The sequence below is a fragment of the Pristiophorus japonicus genome, chromosome 19 (assembly GCF_044704955.1).
Source record: "Pristiophorus japonicus isolate sPriJap1 chromosome 19, sPriJap1.hap1, whole genome shotgun sequence".
Lineage (NCBI taxonomy): Eukaryota > Metazoa > Chordata > Chondrichthyes > Pristiophoridae > Pristiophorus > Pristiophorus japonicus.
The window spans coordinates 4,970,298-4,994,449 of NC_091995.1; the positions used below are offsets into that span (position 1 = coordinate 4,970,298).

Below are 24,152 nucleotides of genomic sequence, written 5' to 3' on the forward strand. Positions count from 1 at the left end.
GAGCGGGGGGGTGTGAAGGGGGGAAAAAAGAGAGAACCTGGGAGGTGGAAAGAGTGAGAGAACCTGGGTGGGGGGGAGAGCGAGAGAGCCTGGGGGCGGGGGAGAGCGAGAGAGCTTGTTGGGGGGAGGGGGAATGAGAGAGCTTGTGGGGGGGGAGGGGAGAGAGCGAGAGAGCCTGGGTGGGGGAAGGAGAGAGAGCTTGGGTGGGGGGGCAAAGAGGCTAGGGGGAGAAAAAGAAGTGCGACCCTGAACCGGAAGTGAGATTCTGCGACCGACCACGCCTCCGGCTGAGCTGTGAGCCCCGAGCCTCCGACCGGGCCCCAGGTCCTGAGCAGCAGTGGGGGTGGTGGGAGAGAGACCTGGGGAGTGGGGTGGGGGGAGTGGAAGAGAGGGTGAGAGAGCTCGGGGGGGGGAAGAGAGAGTGAGCTTGCGGGGGAAAGAGAGAGAGCTTGGGGGCATGGGGGGGATAGGGCGAGCTGGGGGGGGGGAGTGAAAGAGCTTGGGTGGGAGAGAGCGAGCTTGGGGAGAGGGGGAGAGAGAGAGCGAGCGAACTTGACGGGGGGGCGGAAAAGCGAGAGAGCTTGGGCAGGGAAGAGCGTGGGGGCGGGGGTTGGAGATATACGGGAAGAGACAGGGCAGTACAAATAAACGTGTTCCCTATATAATTGCAGGAAGACGGATTTACTCTTGTACTTAAATCATCTTGTAATAAAACCTAACATACCATTGTGTTCTTAATTACTTGCTGTTCCTGCATGTTAACTTTCAGTGATTTGTGTACAAGGACACCCAGGTCCCTCTGAACAGCAATATTTCCCGATCTCTCACCATTTAAAGAATACTCTGCTTCTCTATTTTTCCTACCAAAGTGTATAACTTCACATTTCTCCACATTATATTCCATTTTTCATGTTCTTATCCACTCACGTGTGCTGTCAATATCCCCTTGAAGCTTACTTGCATGCTCCTCACAACTTACATTCCCTCCTAGCTTTGTATCATCAACAAACCTGGATATATTACATTTGGTCCCATCCAATCATCGATATAGATTGTGAATAGCTGAGGCCCAAGCACTGAACCTTGCAGTACCCCACTAGTTACAGCCTGCTAACCCAAAAATGACCCATTTATTCCTGCTCTCTATATTCTGTTCGTTAATCAATCTTCAATCTATGCTAGTATATTACCCCCACTCCTGTGAGCCCTAATTTTGTTTAATAACCTCTGGAGCAAAGTTGAAAATCACTTGGGCCAGCGCTAAAAATCTCCGCTCATTAAGTGCAGCGCATTATCTATTTTAGAACATAAGAAATAGGAGCAGGAGTAGGCCATTTGACCCCTCGAGACTACTCCGCCATCCAATACGAACATGGCTGATCTGATCGTGGCCTCAGCCATGCTTCCCTGCCTGCTCCCCATAACCCTTCACTCCCTTATTCAAAAATCTGGCTATCTCCACCTTAAATATATTCAAAGACCCAGCCTCCACAGCTCTCGTGAGTACAGAATTCCAAAGATTCACCACACTTTGAGAGAAGAAATTCCTCCTCATCTCACTTTTATGAAATATAAATCATGTTTGACATATTTGCTGAAGTTCTTTGAGGATGTAACGAGCAGGGTGGATGAGGGGGAACCAGAGGATCTGCAGTATTTGGATTTCCAGAAGGCATTCGATCAGATGCCACATTACTGCACAAGGTGAAAGTTCACGGGGTTGTGGGTAATATTTTAGCATGGATAGGGGATTGGCTAACTAACAGAAAACCGAATCGGGATAAATGCGTCATTTTCCAGTTAGCAAACAGTGACTAGTGGGGTGCCACAGGTATCGGTGCTGGGTCCTCAACTATTTACAATCGATATTAATGACTTGGATGAAAAGACCGAGTGTGGTCATTTTCCATTTAGCAAGCAGTGACTAGTGGGGTGCCGCAGGGCTCAGTGATGGGAAGCCAGCTATTTATTTACAATATCCATTAATGATTTAGATGAAGAAATTGATATTTATCATATCTCCAAGTTTGCAGATGACACTAAGCTGGGTGGCGGTGTGAGCTGTGAGGAGGACGCTAAATGGCTGCAGGGTGACTTGGACAGATTAGGTGAGTGGGCAAATGCAAGGCAGATGTAGTATAATGTGGATAAAAGTGAGGTTATCCACTTTGGTGGCAAAAACACGAAAGCAGAATATTATCTGAATGGCGGCAGATTAGGAAAAGGGGAGGTGCAACGAGACCTGGGGGGTGTCATGGTACATCAGTCATTGAAAGTTGGCATGCAGGTGCAGCAGGCGGTGAAGAAGGCAAATGGCATGTTGGCCTTCATAGTTAGGGGATTTGAGTATAGCAGCAGGGAGGTCTTACTTTAGTTGTACAGGGCTTTGGTGAGGCCTCACCTGGAATATTGTGTTCAGTTTTGGTCTCCTAATCTGAGGAAGGACGTTCTTGCTATTGAGGGAGTGCAGCGAAGGTTCACCAGACTGATTCCCGGGATGGCAGGACTGACATATGAGGAGAGACTGGATCGACTGGGCCTGTATTCATTGGAGTTTAGAAGGATGAGAAGAGATCTCATAGAAACATATAAAATTCTGACGGGACTGGACAAGTTAGATACAGGAAGAATGTTCCCGATGTTGGGGAAGTCCAGAGCCAGGGGACACAGTCTATGGATAAGGGTTAACCATTTAGGACTGAGATGAGGAGAAATTTCTTCACTCAGAGAGTTGTTAACCTGTGGAATTCTCTACCACAGAGAGTTGTTGATGCCAGTTCATTGGATATATTTAAGAGAGAGTTAGATATGGCCCTTACGGCTAAAGGGATCAAGGGGTATGGACAGAAAGCAGGAAACGGTACTGAGGTGAATGATCAGCCATGATCTTATTGAATGGTGATGCAGGCTCGAATGGCCTACCCCTGCACCTATTTTCTATGTAATGTCGCGAAGTTTGCTGATGATACAATGATTGTTGGGAAAGCAAATTGTGAGGAGGACACAAAAAATCTGCAAAGGGATATAGACATGCCACGTGAGTGGGCAAAAAATTGGCAGATGGAGTATAATGTGAGAAAATGTGAGGTTATCCCCTTTGGCAGAAATAATAGAAAAACAAATTATAATTTAAATGGAGAAAAATTACAAAGTGCTACAATACAGAGAGACCTGGGGGTCCTTGTGCATGAGTCACAAACAGTTGGTATGCAAGTACAGCAAGTAATCAGGAAGGCAAATGGCCGTTATTGCAAGGGGGAATAGCATATAAAAGCAGAGTACTGTACAGGGCGTTGGTAAGACCACACCTAGAGTACTGCGTATAGTTTTGGTTTCCGTACTTAAGGAAGTATATACTTGCATTGGAGGCTGTTCAGAGAAGGTTCACTACATTGATTCCGGAGATGAGGGGGTTGACTTATGAGGATAGGTTGAGCAGGTTGGGCCTATACACATTGGAGTTCACAAGAATGAGAGGAGATCTTATTGAAACTTATAAGATAATTAGGGGGCTTGACAAGGTGGATGCAGAGAGGATATTTCCACTCATAGGGGAAACTAACACCAGGGGACACAGTCTTAGAATAAGGGGCCGCCCATTTAAAACTGAGATGAGGAGAAATTTCTTCTCTCAGAGGGTTGTAAATCTATGGAATTCTCTGCCCCAGAGAACTGTGGATGCTGGGTCATTAAATATACTTAAGGCGGAGATAGACAGATTTTTCAGCGATAAGGGAGTAAAGGGTTATGGGGAGCAGGCTGAGAAGTGGAGCTGAGTCCATGATCAGATCAGTCGTGATCTTATTACATGGTGGAGCAGGCTCAAGGGGCCAAATGGCCTATTCCTGTTGCTATTTCCTACGTTCTTATTTCTGTTTTAAATGTGCGACCCCTTATTCTGAAACTATGCCCCCTAGTTCTAGATTACCCCATGGGGGGAAACATCCTCTCTGCATCTACCCTGTCAAGCCCACCTCAGAATCTTATATGTTTCAATAAGATAACCTCTCATTCTTCTAAACTCCAAGGAGTATTGGCCCAACCTGCTCAACCTTTCTTCAGAAGACAACCTTTCATCTCAGGAATCAACCTCGTAAACCTTCTCTGAACTGCCTCCAATGCAAATATATCCCTCTTTAAATAAGGTACTCCAGGTGTGGTCTTATCAATGCCCTGTACAGTTGGAGCAGGACATCCTTACTTTTATACTCCATCCCCCTTGCAATAAAGGACATCATTCCATTTGCCTTCCTGCTTACTTTCTCTACCTGTATGCTAACTTTTTGTAGTTCATGTACAAGATCTCCCAGATCTCTCTGTACTACCACATTTTATAATCGCTCGCCATTTATATAATAATTTGCTTTTTTATTTTTGCTACCTCAAATTTTACCACATTATGGTCCATCTGGCAAATTTTTGCCCAGTCACTGAGTCTATCTATATCCCTTTGTAGATTATTTGCGTCCTCCTCACAACTTACTTTCCCACCTATCTTTGTATCATCAGCAAATTTGGTCATGTTACACTCGGTCCCTTCATCCAAGTCATTAATATGAATTGTAAATAGTTGAGGCCCCAGCATTGATCCCTGAGGCACTCCACAGTTTGCCAGCCTGAAAATGACCCATTTATCCTGACTCTATTCTCTGTTAGTTAGCCAATCTTCGATCCACGTTAATATATTACCCGAATCCCATGAGCTCTTATTTTGTGCAGTAACATTTTGTTTGGCACCTTATCGAATGCTTTCTGAAAATCCAAATAGACGACATCAACGTGTTCTCCTTTATCCACTTTGCTCCTTACATCCTCAAAGAACTCCAGCAAATTTGTCCAACATGATTTCCCTTTCATAAAACCATGCTGACTCTGCTTGACTCTGCATTATGATTTTCTTTAATGATGGACTCCATCATTTTCCCAATGGCAGATGTTGGGCTAACTGATCTATAGTTTACTAATTTCTGTCTTCCTCCTTTCTTAAATAGGGGTGTTACATCTGCTGTTTTCCAGTCCGCTGGGACCTCTCCAGATTTCAGCCATGGATGGTTCATACTTCTCTTAGCATCTTTATTTTTCACTGGAATAAATCTTTGCTGAGAGTTATGAAATATCTCCTTAAATGTTTGCCACTGCGTTTCTACAGTCTTGCCCTTTAATATATTTTCCCAGTCCACTTTAACCTACTTTGCCTTCATACCTTTGTAATTACCTTTATTTAAGTTCAGGACACTAGCTTGAGAATTAGCTTTTTCACCCTCTTACTGAATTTGAAATTCTTCCATGCTATGATCACTCTTCCCAAGAGGATTCTTCACTACGAGATCATTAATTAATCCAAACTCGTTACACATTACCAGATCTAAAATAGTTTGCGCCCTGGTTGTTTCCACAACGTATTGTTCCAAGAAACCATTCCATATATACTCTATGAACTCTTCCTCAAGGTTACCTTTGCCAATTTGATTTGTCCAATCAATATGAAGATTAAATACACCCATGATTATTGCTGTAACTTTCTTACAAGCCTCCATTATGTTTTGAATTATATTCTGTGCCACAGAGTGATTACTGTTTGGGGGCCTGTAGACCACTCCCACCAGTGACTTATTTCCCTTATTATTTCTTGTCTCCACCCAAACTGATTCGATATCTTGATCTTCTGAGCCAATATCATTTCTTACTACTGCACTGATCTCATCAATTATTAACAAAGCTTTCCCACCTCCTTTTCGTCCTGCCTATCCTTATAAAATGGAAAATATCCCTGAATATTTAGTTCAATTTTAGCACCATAAGAGACCCGTTTTTGAATTTTTAGTGCCTTGATTGTTCTGTTGGTAGGCTCCTTATAGGGCCACTGATCCCGCTCCTCTCGCTGTTTGTAGCACCGCTCAACCTGTTCCTCGCTTTGATAGCGCCGCTCCTCTCGCCACTGATCCTGTTTCTCTCACTGCTCCTCACAACACTGATCTTGTTCTTTATAGTGCCGCTAATCCTGCTCCTCTCTCTGCTCCCGCTAAATGTGGATAAATCCCCTGGACCTGATTGCCTGCATCCTAGGATCATAAAAGAAGTGGCTGCAGAGATAGTGGATGCATTGGTTCTAATTACCAACATTCCCTGGATTCTGAAAAGGTCCCAGTGGATTGGAAAACAGTAAATTTAACACCCCTGTTTGAGAAAGGAGGGAGACAGAAACCAGAAAACTATAGACCATTTAGCCTGACATCTGTCATTGGGAAAATGCTGGAGTCCATTATTAAGGGAGCAGTAGCAGGTCATTTAGAAAATCATAATACAGTCAAGCACAGTCAGCATGGTTTTATGAAAGTGAAATAATATTTGACAATTTTGCTGGCATTCTTTGAGGATGTAACAAGCAGGATGGTTAAAGGGGAACCAGTAAATATAGTGTATTTGGATTTCCAGAAGGCATTCGATAAGGTGCCATATAAAAGGTCACTGAACAAGATAAGATCTCACAGGGTTATGGGTAATATATTTGCATGGATAGAGGATTGGCTAACCAACAGAAAACAGAGAGTCAGGATAAATGGGTCATTTTCAGGTTGGCAAACGGTAACTAGTGCGGTGCCTCAGGGATCGGTGCTGGGGCCTCAACTACTTACAATCTATGTTAATGCATTGAATGAAGGGACTGAGTGTAATGTAGCCAAATTTGCTGATGATACAAAGTTCTCTCAGAGGGTTGTAAATCTGTGGAATTGGATGCCTCAGAGAGCTGAGGAAGCTGGGACATTGAATAAATTTAAGACAGAAATAGACAGTTTCTTAAACGATAAGGGGATAAGGGGTTATGGGGAGCGGGCAGGGAAGTGGAGCTGAGTCCCTGATCAGATCAGCCATGATCTTATTGAATGGTGGAGCAGGCTCAAGGGGCAGTATGGCCTACTCCTGTTCCTATTTCTTATGTTCGTTTGTGAGGAGGATGCCAAAAATCTGCTATAGATAGGCTAAGTGAGTGGGCAAAAATTTGGCAGATGGAATATAATGTGGGAAAATATGAGGTTATCCATTTTGGTAGGAAAAATAAAAAAGCAAATTGTTATTTAAATGGGGTGAGATTACAAAATGCTGAGGTACAGAAGGATCTGTGGGTCCTTGTACATGAAACACAAACAGGTAGCTTGCAGTTACGGCAAGTAATTAGGAAGGCAAATCGAATGTTGGCCTTTATTGCAAGAGGGATGGAACATAAAGTAGGGAAGTCTTGCTACAACTGCACAGGACTTTCGTGAGACCACACCTGGAGTATGGCGTACAATTTTGGTCTCCTTATTTAAGAAGGGATATACTTGCATTGGAGGCAGTTCAGAGAAGGTTCACGAGCTTGATTCCTGAGATGAAGAGGTTGTCTTATGAACAAAGATTGAGCAGGTTGAGCCTATGATTATTGGAGTTCAGAAAAATGAGAAGTGATCGTGTTGAAATATCTAAGATTCTGAGGGGGCTTGATAGGGTAGATACAGAGAGGATATTTCCCCTTGTGGGGGAATCTAGAACTAGGCAGCATCATTTTAGAATAAGGAGTTTTCCATTTAAAATGGAAATGAAAAGGAATTTCTTCTCAGAGAGTCATAAATCTGTGGAATTCTCTATCCCAGAGAGCTCTGGAGGCTGTGTCATTGAATATATTTAACGTGGCGATGAACAGATTTTTGAGCGATAAGGGAGTCAAGGGTTATGAGGAGTGGACAAATAAATGGAGTTGAGACCAAGATCAGATCAGCCATGATCTTATTGAATGGCAGAGCAGGCTCAAGGGGTCAAATGGCTTACTCCTGCTCCTATTTCTTATGTTCTAATATTATCAAATGTTTAGAAGAATGAGAGATGATCTCATTGAAATATACAAAATTCTTGCAGGGCTTGACAGGGTAGATGCAGGGAGGGTGTTTCCTCTGGCTGAGGACTCGAGCACCAGGGGTCACAGTCTCAGAATAAGGAGTCGGCCATTTTGGGACTGAGATGAGGAGAAACTTCTTCACTCAGAGGGTGGTGAATCTTTGGAATTCTCTGCCCCAAAGGGCTGTGGAGGCTCAGTCGTTGAATATATTCAAGACAGAGATCGATAGAGTTTTGTACATTAAGGGAATCAAGCGATATGGGGATAGTGCAGGAAAGTGGAGTTGAGGTAGAAGATCAGCCATTATCTTATTGAATGGCGAAGCAGGGTCAAGGGCCCGAATAGCCTACTCCTGCTCCTAATTCTTATGCTCTTATGCTCCTCACGCCACTGATCTCGCTCTTTATGGCACCATTGACCCCGCTCCTCTCATCGCTCCTCTCGCAGGCAGTGAGGCAGTGAGTCCACTGCTCGCTCCATACAATTGGTCAGAGACCCAATCCATTCTCAGGTTTGGGCTTCAGTACAATATTGCTGGCGAGTTGGCTACGGATTTGGAGCGTGGGAAGGCACTCGGTGGTCTTTCAGTGTGAAGTGGGAGACAGGAAATACGGTGAGTTCTCCTTGGAAGCTGTTTAAAGGTGCGGGGGAGGGGGGGCGGTGGGGGAGGGGGGGTGGGCAGGGGGCGGTGGCAGGCGGTTTTGGTGGTGCAGAACAATGCAGTGGTGGCTGGAAGTCCTCGGTGCGGCCAGCGACAGGCAAGACAATTCATTCACTTCCCGGGCACTGATAAATTCTTACACAAGAAAAAAAGACTACTTGCATTTCTACAACGTTTTAAACGATGTCATGACGTCCCAAAGCGCTTTTCAGTCGTGTAGTATTTTGAAGTGTAGTCACTATTGTAATGTAATTTGTAACCTGTCACAATCTTTGCACCGTGTCACCAACTCCATTCCCTCCTTCACCACTGTCTCCAGCTGAACCAGACACCAGCTGCACTTCTGACCCCAGATTGCAGCAAAGACAGAGGCTGCCTGCTTCTACCTCTGATACATTGTCTATCTTCAACAGTACCTTAGCCCATCTCATGCTGAAACTCTCATCCGTGATTGTCACCTCCTGTCTCGCTGGTTCCAATGATCTCCGAGAACCCATCCTCCACCCTCGCCTAACATCATCATCATAGGCAGCCCCTCGGAATCGAGGTAGACTTGCTTCCACTCTTAGCATGAGTTCTTAGGTGGCTGGACAGTCCAATACGAGAACTACAGTCTCTGTCATAGGTGGGTCAGATAGTCGTTGAGGGAAGGGGAGGGTGGGACTGGTTTGCCGCACGCTCCTTCCACTGCCTGCGCTTGGTTTCTGCACGCTCTCAGCGACGAGACTCAAGATGCTCAGCGCCTTCCCGGATGCACTTCCTCCACTTAGGATGGTCTTTGGCCAGTGACTCCCAGGTGTCGGGGGGGATGTTGCCCTTTATCAGGGAGGCTTTGAGGGTGTCCTTGTAGCGTTTTCGCTGCCCACCTTTGGCTCGTTTGCCGTGAAGGAGTTCCGAGTAGAGCGCTTGCTTTGGGAGTCTCGTGTTTGACATGCAAACTATGCGGCTGGTCAAGTGTGCTCAGTGCTTCGATGCTGGGGATGTTGGCCTGGTCGAGGACGCTAATGTTGGTGCATATGTCCTCCCAGGGGATTTGTCGGATCTTGCGGAGACATCATTGGTGGTATTTCTCCAGCGACTTGAGGTGTCTACTGTACATGGTCCATGTCTCTGAGCCATACAGGAGGGCAGGTATTACTACAGCCCTGTTGACCATGAGCTTGGTGGCAGTTTTGAGGGCCTAGTCTTCAAACACTCTTTTCCTCTGGCGGCCGAAGGCTGCACTGGTGCACTGGAGGCGGTGTTGGATCTCGTCGTCACTGCCTGCTCTTGTTGATTTGGGAAGTGGTCCACGTTGTCCAGGGCCGCGCTGAGGTTGTTGATGACTGGGGGACAGTGCTGTGCAGTAAGGACAGGCTGGTGGAGGACCTTTGTCTTGCTGATGTTTAGCACAAGGCCCATGCTTTCGTATGCCTCAGTAAATACGTCAACTCTGTCCTGGAATTCAGCCGCTGTATGTGCACAGATGCTGGCGTCGTCCACATACTGTAGCTCGACGACATGCAGGCCATGATCCTTACCAACAGATCCATTACAGACTCAATCCACACCCGGACCGGGGTCAAATAGGGCTGCGTCATCGCCCAACCCTTTTCTCAGTCTTCCTCGCTGCCATGTTCCACCTCACAGTCGACAAGCTCCCCGCTGGAGTGGAACTAAACTACAGAACCAGCGGGAATCTGTTCAACCTTTGCCGACTGTAGGCCAGGTCTCCTAACATCACCAATACAGGTATCTTCAGGTGAATCATTTTCTTCCCTGCAATGGTTTTCAGACTTCAGCTAGAGAACACATGCTGAGAGCCTTTCCTCCTCGACAGTACAACCTCCTGTAGATGCATCTCCACCGTGTATACCATGATTATGGTCATGACCAAAGTCAGTTTACAAAACCTGAGGAAACATGAGACGACGCTTAATCTCACTGTTAATGCCAGAAGATTGGCACGAGTTATGGGGATAGCTGGTGCACACAGGATTGAGTCCACTTCCTGACTGTGTCACCGAATCCTATTTTCAGGCGATTAAGATCCCGGACAGTAATTATAGTCAGCTTGAAGAGTTTGTAGGATGAACACTTGGTGGCGTTCTTACTTTCCTTCTGTAGTAAAATGACTGTGAGAAATCTAAGAGTTCCTGGGTCCTTTGCCTCGAGTACATGACGTGGGAATGTCAGTCGGAGGGGAGAAAACTTTGGGATTATGGGCACTGATATTTGTGGATTTGCCAGATTGGATGCAATCTCTTTTTTGGAAAAACTGTCTGCGGGTCCACACCACTGGCAGGGTCTCACACACCGTAACATAGAAACATAGAAAATAGGTGCAAGAGTCGGCCATTCGGCCCTTCGAGCCTGCACCACCATTCAATAAGATCATGGCTGATCGTTCACCTCAGTACCCCTTTCCTGCTTTCTCTCCATGCCTCTTCATCGTTTTATCCGTAAGGGTCATATCTAACTCCCTCTTGAATATATCCACGAACTGGCATCAACAACTCTCTGCGGTAGAGAATTCCACAGGTTAACAACTCTCTCAGTGAAGAAGTTTTTCCTCATCTCGGTCCTAAATGGCTTACCCCTTATCCTTAGACTGTGATCCCTGATTCTGGACTTCTCCAACATTGGGAACCTTCTTCCTGCATCTAACCTGTCCAATCCCGTCAGAGTTTTATATGTTTCTATGAGATCCCCCCTCATCCTTCTAAACCCCAGTGAATACAGACACAGTTGATCCAGTCTCTTCTCATATGTCAGTCCTGTCATCCCTGGAATCAGTCTGGTGAACCTTTGCTGCACTCCCTCAATAGCAAGAACGTCCTACCTCAGAATGGAGACCAAAACCGAACACAATATTCCAGGTGAGGCCTCACCAAGGCCCTGTACAACTGCAGTAAGACCTCCCAGCTCCTGAACTCAAATCCCCTAGCTGTGAAGGCCAACATGCCATTTGCCTTATTCACCACCTGCTGTACCTGCATGCCAACTTTCAATGACTGATGTACCATGACACCCAGGTCTCGTTGCACCTCTCCTTTTCCTAATCTGCCGCCATTCAGATAATATTCTGCCTTCATGTCTTTGCCACCAAAGTGGATAATCTCACATTGATCCACATTATAGTGCATCTGCCATGCCTTTGCCCACTCACCTAACCTTCCCAAGTCATCTTGCAGCCTCTTAGCATCCTCCTCACAGCTCACACCGCCACCCAGCTCAGTGTCATCTGCAAACTTGGAGATATTACACTCAATTCCTTCATATAAATCATAGATGTATTTTGTAAATAGCTGGGGTCCCAGCACTGAGCATTGCATCACTGCCTGCCATTCTGAAAAGGACTCATTTATCCCGACTCTCGGCTTCCTGTCTGCCAACCAGTTCTCTATCCATGTCAGTACATTACCCTCAATACCATGTGCTTTAATTTTGTATACCAATCTCTTGTGTGGGACCTTTTCAAAAGCCTTTTGAAAGTCCAAATACACCACATCCACTGGTCCTCCCTTTTCTAGTTACATCCTCAAAAAATTCCAGAAGATTTGTCAAGCATGATTTCCCTTTCATAAGTCCATGCTGACTTGGACTGATCCTGTCACTGCCTTCCAAATGCGCTGCTATTTCATCTTTAATAATTGATTCCAACATTTTCCCCACTACTGATGTCAGGCTAACCAGTCTATAATTACCCGTTTTCTCTCTCCCTCCTTTTAAAAAAATGGTTTTACATCAGCTACCCTCCAGTCCATAGAAACCGATCCAGAGTCGATAGACTGTTGGAAAATGATCACCAATGGATCCACTATTTCTAGGGCCACTTCCTTAAGTAATCTGGGATGCAGTCTATCAGGCCCTAGAGATTTATCGGCGTTCAATCCCATCAATTTCCCTAACACAATTTCCTGTCTAATAAGGATTTCCTTCAGTTCGTCCTTCTCGCTGGACGCTCGGTCCCCTAGTATTTCCGGAAGCTTATTTGTGTCTTCCTTCATGAAGACAGAACCAAAATATTTGTTCAATTGGTCTGCCATTTCTATGTTCCCCATTATAAATTCACCTGAACCTGACTGCAAGGGACCTACTTTTGTCTTCACTAATCTTTTTCTCTTCACATATCTATCGAAGCTTTTGCAGTCAGTTTTTATGTTCCCAGCAAGCTTCCTCTCATACTCTCTTTTCCCCCTCCTAATTAAACCCTTTGTCCTCCTCTGCTGAATTCTAAATTTCTCCCAGTCCTCAGGTTTGCTGCTTTTTCTGGCCAATTTATATGCTTCTTCCTTGGATTTAACACTATCCCTAATTTCCCTTGTTAGCTATGAATGAGCCATCTTCCCCGTTTTATTTTTACTCCAGAGAGGGATGGACAATTGTTGAAGTTCATCCATGTGATCTTTAAATGTTTGCATTGCCTATCCACTGTCAACCCTTTAAGTATCATTCACCAGTCTATTCTAGCCAATTCATGTCTCATACCATCAAAGTTACCTTTCCTTATGTTCAGGACCCCAGTCTCTGAATTTACTGTGTCACTCTCCATCTTAATAAAGAATTTTACTATATTATGGTCACTCTTACCCCAGGGGCCTCGCACAACAAGATTGCTAATTAGTCCTTTCTCATTACACATCACCCAGTCTAGGATGGCCAGCCTTCTAGTTGGTTTCTCGACATATTGGCCTAGAAAACCATCCCCAATACACTCCAGGAAATCCTTCTCCACCGTATTGCTACCAGTTTGGTTAGCCCAATCTATATGTAGACTAAAGTTTCCCATGATAACTGCTGTACCTTTATTGCACGCATCCCTAATTTCTTGTTTGATGCTGTCCCCAACCTCACCACTACTGTTTGGTGGTCTGTACACAACTCCCACTAGCGTTTTCTGCCCTTTGGTGTTTCGTAGCTCTACCCATACAGATTCCACATCATCCAAGCTAATGTCCTTCCTTACTATTGTGTTAATTTCCTCTTTAACCAGCGATGCTACCCCACATCCTTTTTCTTTCTGTCTATCCTTCATGAATGTTGAATAGCCCTGCATGTTGAGTTCCCCGCCTTGTTCACCCTGGAGCCATGTCTCCATAAAACCAATTATATCATATTCGTTAATAGCTGCCTGCGCAGTTAATTCATCCACCTTATTACGAATACTCCTCGCACTGAGGCACAGAGCCTTCAGCTTGTCTTTTTAGCACACTTTATCCCTTTAGAATTTTGCTGTAATGTGGCCCTTTTTGATTTTTGCCTTGGGTTTCTCTGCCCTCCAATTTTACTTTTACTCTTTCTATCTTTTGCTTCTGCCGCCATATTACTTCCCATCCCCCTGCCATATTAGTTTAACCACTCCCCAACAGCACAAGCAAACACTTCCCCTAGGACATTGATTCCGGTCCTGCCCAGGTGCGGCCCGTTCAGTTTGTACTGCTCCCACGTCGCCCAGAACCAGTTCCAATGTCCCAGGAATTTGAATCCCTCCCTCCTGCACCACTCCTCAAGCCACGTATTCATCTGCGCTATCCTGCAATTACTACTCTGACTAGCATGTGGCACTGGTAGTATTACTACTGTTGAGGTGCTGCTTTTTAATTTGACTCCTAGCGGCTAATGTGAATGTGTTATTTTAACTTTCCCCCAGCTCCAGCCTCTCTGACTCTGGATCCGAACACAGCCCATTCTGCGCTCATCCTGTCAAAGGACCGAACCAGTGTGAGACTCGGTAACAAACGGCAGCGGCTGCATGATACACCGGAGAGGTTCGATTGGTGGCCGTGTGTCCTGGGATCAGAGGGATTCACATCAGGGAGACACTACTGGGAAGTGGAGGTAGAGATGGGGGACAAGGCACGGTGGGTTGTTGGAGTGGCCCGAGAATCTGCCGGGAGAAAAGGGAAAATTGAACCTGAGACCGGATACTGCACTGTGTGGCTGAGACCCGGAAGAGGCTATTTTGCCCTCAACCCCCCATCATTGACCCCCCTCACCCCGAGTGTGGAGCCCTGGAAGATCGGGGTGTACCTGGACTATGAGGATGGACAGGTGTCATTTTACAATGCGGACAACATGTCCCATCTCCGCACTTTCACCCACACTTTCACTGAGAGAATCTTTCCCATCTTCAATCCCGGATGAAATAACGACGGGAAAAACTCTGCATCACTGACAATCTGCGGGGTTAAAGGTCACTAACAGGCCCATTCCATAATTTCACCCTGCCTCCTGCCAGCTGAAAACTGATGGACATCGGTCTCAGTCACAGGTGGTACGGATGGTCCAAATGTCCCAAATGTAACCTGAGGTTAGGGTGGCTACAACCGAGTGACAATGTGTTGTTGGTGAGATTTGTTTGTTTTATCGGTGCAGTGGAACAAACTCTTGGCAACTGTTATGTCTTTAATACTCCTATGAATGACTCCACGAGGTCCAGTATTGTACTTGAGCTGTTGTGACCTTAGTTCCATTTATTATAACTCCAGAGTGAGGCACAAGCATAGTGGGCAGCCTTTTATACTGGGCCCTGCACAGCTATGCTGGTGGCCCTCAGGTCTCCCACCGCAGTGCCCTCTGTTGGCACACCTTTTGTGACTATATAGTTGGTATACATCGTCTACATACATGACATCACTTCCCCCCTTTAATGCAAATTGACTCGTACATTGACAGTGACCTGGACCTGCTCTTCCTGGTTGACCATTAGAGGTTCGCTTCTAGCTTGGGTGGGTTGGTAGTGAGATTTGTTGCCAGTGGAGGTCCTAATGGTTTCTGGTTGTGAGTCCATGACTACTCTATTCTCCCCCCAACACAGAGATCATGCTAATGGCTCGTTACATGCAAGATGCCTTCAAGTTCATCACATGGGTTTTACATTTACATCTTGGTACATTTGTTGGGTGGATTACAGTTGTGTTTCTTTTTATGTGGTACATTTACATGATCAGTACAGGTATATCAGTACAGGTACACAAGGACAGTCTAGTTCCAGCACAGCCGGATGAGATCTAGGTCGTCTGGTGGCGGCGCAGTGCCCCATGCTAGTGGGTCTGTGGGCGAGGTGAGCTCATTTTGCTCGAGTTGCCAAAGCTCAGGCCCGAAGACAGCTGATGTGTCTGTGACCTCCCTGTCTTTTTCGTTTGCACAGTGTCGCTGCTGCTCCCTGGGAAGCGGTCTGAGCGAGTGAGCGATTCATCTAAGCGACAGTGGGGCTGCCTCGTCTTATCTTGCAGTTCGCAGGGGACAGATGACTCCCTTTCCTTGAGGGCACCGTTGTGAGCACTCTCTAGTTTGGCATCCTGGCTGGTCCAGGTCCCGTTCAGAGGAGCCATTGCGGGTGACCCTTCGCTCTTGGGCATTTCAATGGTGGCGAGTGGGTTTGTGGGCTGCGCCTTTTCCACCCGAGTGGTAGACAACGGTAGCCGACTGTGAGCATAGGCGCAGTTTATTGTTTCTGGCCCATGGCGGTTCATGCCATCGGGTGCCTGCAATGTTAAACCGATCCGAGGCAGGGTATCACTGTCGGGGCCTCTGCTCTCCGGGGATCATTTACTCTGTGGCTTGTCTACTTCTGTCAGCTGTGGGGACACTTTATGATACATCGTTCTGGTCCTGGGGACACAGGCTATAGCATTAGGTAGCTCGCTGGACCTGTATACGACTGTTAGGTGTTTGCCCGCTACATTGGCTGATTGCAATTTGAACCCGACGTCGCTCAACAACATTTTGCTCATTACAGCTGGATTTTTACATTGGTTACCAATTTCAAGCAGCTCATTCAAAAATGGGGGGTTGCTGGCCTCCTTTAAATGGCCTTACTACTTTTACCCTAATCATCTTCCTTGCATGGAACCACGTGTCATTGCTCCATTAGCGCTGCACCTCATGGTTTGGACGCCATCTTTTCCCTGTCCATGATGTCGATTGCCGTGATCTTCTTTCCCAGGGATTCTGCCACTGAAGCTGGGAAGGCGCGCTCAGATCCAATCTTCCTCCCCAGGAGTTCTGCCACTGAAAGCGGGAAGGCGCGCTCAGATCCAACCTTCCTCCCCAGGAGTTCTGCCACTGAAGCTGGGAAGGCGCGCTCGGATCCAACCTTCCTCCCCAGGAGTTCTGCCACTGAAAGCGGGAAGGTGCGTTCTGGTCGTCTTGGCCGGATAATCACCACGCAGTCGTGATGAGCAGTCTGTGTCTGCGTCGGGGACTGCGCGGATCTGCTCTCTGGTGTCTGGTCCAACAGAAGGTGGGGGCTTGCTCTGCCTCTGAGCACGGGGGACATCGATTGCTGGAGGGATGAAGTCTTCCCAGTTCCAATGAATCTTCCCCATCCATCTTCTTCCAAGTAGCATTAGTCCATCACCTGAAACAATCCACAATGGTAAATTCTGCACCGCCCCATGACAGGATATCGTTACATCCACACTACCAACAACTGATATCAGTTCCTTGGTGTAGGTGCACAGCTTTACCTAGCTTGGGTCGTTCAGCTTGATCGTTCCATAGCCTCTCAAAGGCTTCCTGGCTCATTAGTGACTGACTCGTCCCCGTGTCCACTTCCATGAAGACTGGAACGCCATTTATCTCAACTGCCATTATCACTGGAGGACAATCTGTGGTGCAGGTATATATGCCATACACTTTGTACTGTGACTGAGCTGCCTCAGTAGCCATCTCCTCGTAATCTGTGCTGGATTCACAGATATCTGCTGACTCCTCTTCCATGTGGTGAGTCACAGCTCTGTTGCACATTCGCTGAAGGTGGCCCTTTGTGCTGCAGCCTTTGCACACATAGTCTCTGAACCAACACTGATGAGCCCTGTGATTACCTCCGCAAAGCCAGCATGGTGCTACTCGACTTACATTCTATTTACAGTACTTGCCAGGTGTGAGTCCTGAGAGTGAGTCATCATATGCTTGGAGCTGCAGCTTGAGGTCATGAACGCCTGGTTGATGCTGATGGCCTTCTGCAGAGTGACGGTGGTTTCGGCAGACAGTAGACTGTGAAGAAGGGCCTCATGACCGATGCCAATTACGAAGACATCCCACAATGCAGCGGCGAGAGATGCGCCGAATTCACACAGTCCTGCCAGCCTCCTGAGTCGGCAGCGTGCTTCACGATTTCCTCGCCCTCGGGGCGGTGGTGTGTATAAAATTGATGCCTGGCCGTGAGGATGCTCTCCTTCAGTTTGAGTTGGTACCGAATTAGCACTTTCAGCTCCTCGTATGACTTGGTCATTGTTTTCTCTGGTGCAAGCAAGTCCCTGACGAAGCCGTAGACCGTGGGCCCACAACTGGTCAACAGGATAGCCCTGCGCTTATCTGCCAGCGTGGCCAGATCATTGCCTACCAGGTCGTTTGCTACAAAATATTGGTTGAGCCGCTCCGTAAAGACTTCCCAATCTTCACCCTCTGAGACCTTTTTTAATGCACCAACGTTAGTCATTTTTGTATGAAAGTTCGTAATCTCGTCGCCATTTGTTATGTCTTTTATACTCTTATGAATGAATCCACGAGGTCTAGTATTGTTCTTGAGTTGTTGTGACCTTAGTCTTATTTATTGTAACTCCAGAGTGAGGCATAAGCATGGTGGGCAGCCTTTTATACTGGACCCTGCACACCTATGTAGGTGACCCTCAGGTCTCCCAACGCAGTGCCCTCTGGTGGCACACGTTATGTGACTATACAGTTAGTATACATGGTCTACATACATGACAGCAACTGCTCCAAACAACCCTGTCAAATTAAATAAAAACCTCAAGAATATCGAGATTCATGTGGGGGCATTGGAAACAGTTTCTGTTAATTTACTCTATCATGATTTTAAAATACCTCTATCAAATCTCCTCTTAACCTTCTCTGCTCTAACGAGAACAGCCCCAGCTTTGCCAGTCTATCCACATAACTCTAACCCCCCACCCCCACCCCTACCCCTGGAATCATTTTAGTAAATCTCTTCTCTACCTTCTCCAAAGCCTTCAAGGCCTTCGTAAAGTCTGGTGCACAGAATTGGACACAATGCTCCAGCTGGGGCCGAAATAATGGTTATACAGGTTTTATATTTATCCCTCAACCAGCATTAGTACAACAATGTCAGTTTGCTGTTTGTGGGAGCTTGCTGTACAAGAATCGGCTGTCGCGTTTCCTGCATTACAACAGTGACTACACTTCAAAAGTACTTCATTGGCTATAAAGCACTTTGGGCACCCTGAGGCTGTGAAAGGCGCTATATAAATGCAAGTCTTTCTTTCATATTCACAACAATATTTTAAAATTGCAACTGTGTTTGAGTGATTGTTGAGCTGGCATTAAATGTTGTATCTTGCAGAGCTTAATAGGAAGCAAAGTATATCATTGTAACCAAGTATTGAAACTGTTTGATAAATTGTAAAGTGCTGTCTCCTTGTACCCTGCACACAGAAATAAAAGTATCTGCTCCACCTGTCTGCACCATGTCTAAATCAGAAGGTAGTGTCAGAATTGCCAAGCACTGCTTGGTGTGTTCACTGAGACACACAGACCAGGAAGGTTCCAGGCTGGATTGCTGGTGAGACACACTATCTGAACCAGAGTGACAGTGGAGGGGCAAGATGGGCCTGAGCATACCCGGGTTCGGGGTGGGCAAGGATCTGCCAGGGGTTTGTTTCTTCCGCTGTCTGGTGACGTGACATTGGGTGGATCTTTGCTAAGAATTGGGTCCGGTTTGTTTTCCAGAGTTCATTACACTCACTTTCTCGGCTGACACAGGAACAGGAGGAGACCATTCAGCCCTTCGAGCCTCTTCCACCATTCAGTTAGATATTGGTTGATCTGCATCTTAACTCCATTTGACTTAGGTATAAAGGGCAACATTTCAAAGTTTGCAGATGACACAAAACTCAGCCATGTAGTAAACAGTGAGGAGGATAGTAACAGACTTCAGGAGGACTTAGACAGACTGATACAATGGGCAGACACATGACAGATATAATTCAACAGAGTGTAATGTGGTGCATTTCGGTAGGAAGAATGGGGAGAGGAAATATAAAATAAATGGTACAATTGTAAAGTGGGTGCAGGAAGAGAGAGAACCGGGGGTTTCGGTACACAAAGCTTTGAAGATGGGAGGACAAGTTGAGACGGCTGCTAAATTATATACAGAATCCTTAGCTTTATAAAGTACACAAGCAAGCAAGTTATGCTGAACCTTCCTAAATGACATTAAATGGGATTACATAGGATATATGGCATAGAAACAGGCCATTCTGGGGTGATTTCATAGAGTTATTCAAAATCATGAAGGTTTTGATACAGTAAATAAGGAGAAAGTGTTCCAATGGCAGAAGTGTCGACAACCAGAGAACAAAATTTCAAGGTAATTGTCAAAATAACCAGAGGCGACATGTGGATCAATCTATTAAACATGAGGTTAGCGTTTGGAATGCACTGCCTGATAGGGTGGTGGATACAGATTCGATAGTAGCCCTCAAAAGTGAATTGGTAATACTTGAAGGCATTTTACCGCCTTAAAACCAGGACAACCAGGTCCAATTTCCAGCCCATTCACAAGCATAGGGTCAATTTCCACATCAACCATATAAAACCCTCCACCAACACCATCAATTCTTTCCTGCAGTACTGATAGTCTACCACGAGGAGGCAGGGGTGCACTTTGTAACAATTAAAGACTTGCGCTCATATAGTGCCTCAACCCAGTCCGGAAACTTACTGCACCCACAATGCGTTACTCACAAGTCGTCATTATGCCACTTGAGGCAGATGCGGCCCTGGTTTAACATCTCACCTCTGCCGGTTAGCAGACTGAGCTAGTAGTGGTAAACTGGAAATTGGAGCGGGTTATTCAGCGCCACGAGTCTTTTCCACCTTTCAATTAGACCATGGCCGATCTGTAGCTGAACTCCAGTTACCCACCTTATCTCCATATCACTTGATACCCTAGAAAGCTCCAATTGCCCCAGCATCCACAGCATTTGAGGAGAGTTCCAGATTCCTACTACCCTTTGTGTGAAAAAGTGTTTCCTGCTGTAATTTTGAAGATGATGCTTATTCTAGATGCAGCCTCTGTTACTGACTACTGTCCAGGAAGAGGTAGAGTGGGGCGTTGGTGAATATCTCTTCAAGTTTGCATCTCTCCAGGTCAGAGTTTTGGATCAAAGATAATGGTGGGGATGGAGGATAAATTTGCGAGTTGCCACGCTCAGCTGCCGGTAAAGGATGATAGCATCGAGAGTGAGGTCCAGCAATGTCGCCCCAATATTTTGACCCATACCCACTACCAGTGAGACTGTGCTCCAGGACAGGGATATATCGCAATATATCGCCTTTGGTCTGTCTGCATATTTCTCTCGAGTTGCCTCTCCATCTTTCACACACAAGCTGCACCCTGATATATTTCAGAGTAAATTATAGAATCATACGACACAGAAGGGGACCATTCGGCCCATCCTGCCTGTGGTAGCTCTTTGAAAGAGCTATTCAATTTTACCGACTCTCCTGTCAGTGGTGATGTTAAAACATGACTCGCCACTGGAGAAAGGCAGTGGCTCTGTCCTGGCTGCAAAGCATCCTACATAAATTCACTGTAAAATCCAAACAGGATTACCAGCAGCTTCCTCCTGCTCCTGCCAGACAACACTGAAACATGGAATTCTGCCCATTATCACATCGCCTTTTGTGGGATCTTGCTGTGCGCAGATTGCTTGCTGTATTTCCTACTGTGTAACAGTGACTGCACTTAAAAGCGCCTGGGGGCGTCCTGCGATCGGGAAAGGCGTTGTATATCAATGCAGGTTCTTTCGTTCTTGTTTTTCAATTCACTGGGAAACTTTGGGGGAAAGTCCTGGACTACAACTCCCAGAACACACTGCGAATGCGGCGCCTGCGCAGTTCCACCGAACCACCTCTTCCCATCACAACCGAGTAAATTACTGTCTCCCTGATGCGCACGCACGCGGTGATCCAGCAGGCTACAAACATCAGTAACAGGAACTTTAGGCCGATTCCCCTCTCTCACGCAGGGACAGTGAAGTCACTTGTAGCAGCCACACCACTAACCCGGCTGATAACAGCGAGCAGCGGAGACCAGGGATTGAACCTGGGGCTTGCCTGGTCCATATGGATCTGAACCTCAGTGGACAAACTTGCCGAGTCTTTGTGGTTAAGAGTAGTTTAACACGCTTGTAAAAGTAAAGTACGACAATATAATAACATTTAATGTCAATTACAAATAACTGTTTTCTGGTTTACATGTACAGTTAAGGCATAAAACAACCGGACTCAGTAACAGATGGCTTCTGGCTGCTTATGTCTGAAAGCTTTAATACTCTGTTACAACTTTATGTTTTAGGTGTTCTCTTCCGGTTGGTTAACTGTAGTTCCCGAAAGAAAATGTTTCTCCTGACTATCTAGAATCTGTCACTGTTGTTCCATTTTCTCCTCATAGCAATACACGTCTGGAGCAAAAACAGCTACCTGACTTGCAGTGATATACAGACTCAATTAAATGTATTCTCGTCCTTCGCTACTGAACTAATGTTTACTCGCAAATGAACACACCACAGGTTTACAGACTGAAATAACTGATAAATTTTTGTTCAAAATAAATAGTGGTATAAGACACCTGTGAAGTGGCTTGGGACGTTTTACTATTTTAAAGACGCTATATAAATACAAGTTTTTGTTATTGTTGAGGCCCTCAATGTGACAAAGACTAACGGTGTGATTTATATAAACATATTTGTCACGATAAAGTTACTAATGGCTCAGTAGCATTTGGTAAGATTACCTGTAGATGCCATATGTAAACCAGTGTAGGTTAGCTTCAAATCCCTGAGCTGGGACCTCCCACCCTCCCTCTGGCAATTAATGGGCAGAGCTTGGCCTGACCTCACACTTTCCAACATTATACTCCATCTGCCAATTTTTTGGCCACTCACTTAGCCTGTCTATGTCCTTTTGCAGATGTTTTGTGTCCTCCTCACACATTGCTTTTCCTCCCACCATTGTGTCGTCAGCAAACGTGGCTACGTTACACTCGATCCCTTCATCCAAGTCGTTAATATAGATTGTAAATAGTTAGGGTCCCAGCACTGATCCCTGTGGCACCCCACTAGTTACTGATTGCCAACCTGAGAATGAACCATTTATCCTGACTCTCTGTTTTCTGTTAGTTAGCCAATCCTCTATTTAGGCTAATATATTATCCCCAACCCCGTGAAATTTTCTCTTCTGCAGTAACCTTTTATGTGGTATCTGGTCAAATGCCTTCTGGAAGTCCAAATACACCACATCCACTGGCTCCCCTTTATCCAACCTGTTCGTTACATCCTCAAAGAATTCCAGCAAATTTGTCAAACATGACTTCCCCTTCATAAATCCATGCTGACTCTGCCTGACCGAATTTTGCTTTTCCAAATGTCCTGCTACTGCTTCTTTAATAATGGACTCCAACATTTTCCCAACCACAGATGTTAGGCTAACTAGTCTATAGTTGACTGCTTTTTGACTGCCTCCTTTTTTAAATAGGGCCGTTACATTTGTAGTTTTCCAATCGGCTGGGACCTCCTCAGAATCCAATGAGTTTTGGTAAATTACAACCAATGCATCCACTTTCCCTACCGCTACTTCTCTTAAGACCCGAGGATGCAAGCTATCAGGTTCAGGGGATTTATCCGCCTTTAATCCCATTATCTTAACCACCCCCCTTAACCCCTTGAACATCCACTGTTGGATATTTTTATTGTCCTTTACCATAAAAACTAATACAAAATATTTGTTCAGACTTTCTGCCATCTCCAAGTTCCCCATCAATTCCATGTTCTCGTCCTCTAAGGTACCAACGTTTACTTTTTGGTAAAGAAAGACCCAATGTGCATTTATAGAGCAGCATAAGAACATAATAAGAACATAAGAAATAGGAACAGGAGTAGGTCATACGGCCCCTCGAGTCTGCTCCACCATTCAATAAGATCATGTCTGATCTGATCATGGATTCAGCTCCACTTCCCTGCCCGCTCCCCATAACCCCTTATCCACTATCGTTTAAGAAACTGTCTATTTCTGTCTTAAATGTATTCAATGTCCCAACTTGCACAGCTCTCTGAGGCAGTGAATTCCATAGATTTACAATGATCTGAGAGAAGAAATTTCTCCTCATCTCAGTTTTAAAAGGGCGGCCTCTTATTCTGAGATCATGCCCTCTAGTTCTAGTCTCCCCCATCAGTGGAAACATCCTCTCTGCTTCCACCTTGTCAAAACCCCTATACATTTCGATAAGATCACCTCTCATTCTTCAGAATTCCAATGAATAGAGGCCGACGTACTCAACATTTCCTCATAAGTCAACCCCCTCAGAGAAACATAGAAACATAGAAAATAGTGCAGGAGTAGGCCATTCAGCCCTTCAAGCCTGCACCACCATTCAATAAGATCGTGGCTGATCATTCACCTCAGTACCCCTTTCCTGCTTTCTCTCCATATCCATTGATCCCTTTAGCCGTAAGGGCCATATCTAACTCTCCCTTGAATATATCCAATGAACTGCCATCAACAACTCTGTGCGGTAGAGAATTCCACAGGTTAGGAAATCTCTGAGTGAAGAAATTTCTCCACATCTCAGTCCTAAATGGCTTACCCCTT

The 24,152-nt window shown here is 45.7% G+C and overlaps 1 protein-coding gene across 1 annotated transcript in view; it reads left to right on the forward strand.

Annotated features, from left to right (window-relative positions):
- LOC139230634 (zinc-binding protein A33-like) overlaps positions 1-18,957 on the forward strand; it is a 41,155-nt gene extending 22,198 nt beyond the window's left edge. Inside the window, exon 6 of the mRNA XM_070862448.1 lies at positions 14,167-18,957. Within this exon, the coding sequence (XP_070718549.1) occupies positions 14,167-14,660 (494 nt within the window). The 3' untranslated portion in view covers positions 14,661-18,957. The remainder of the gene's footprint in view (positions 1-14,166) is intronic.
- Positions 18,958-24,152: the final 5,195 nt, after the last annotated feature.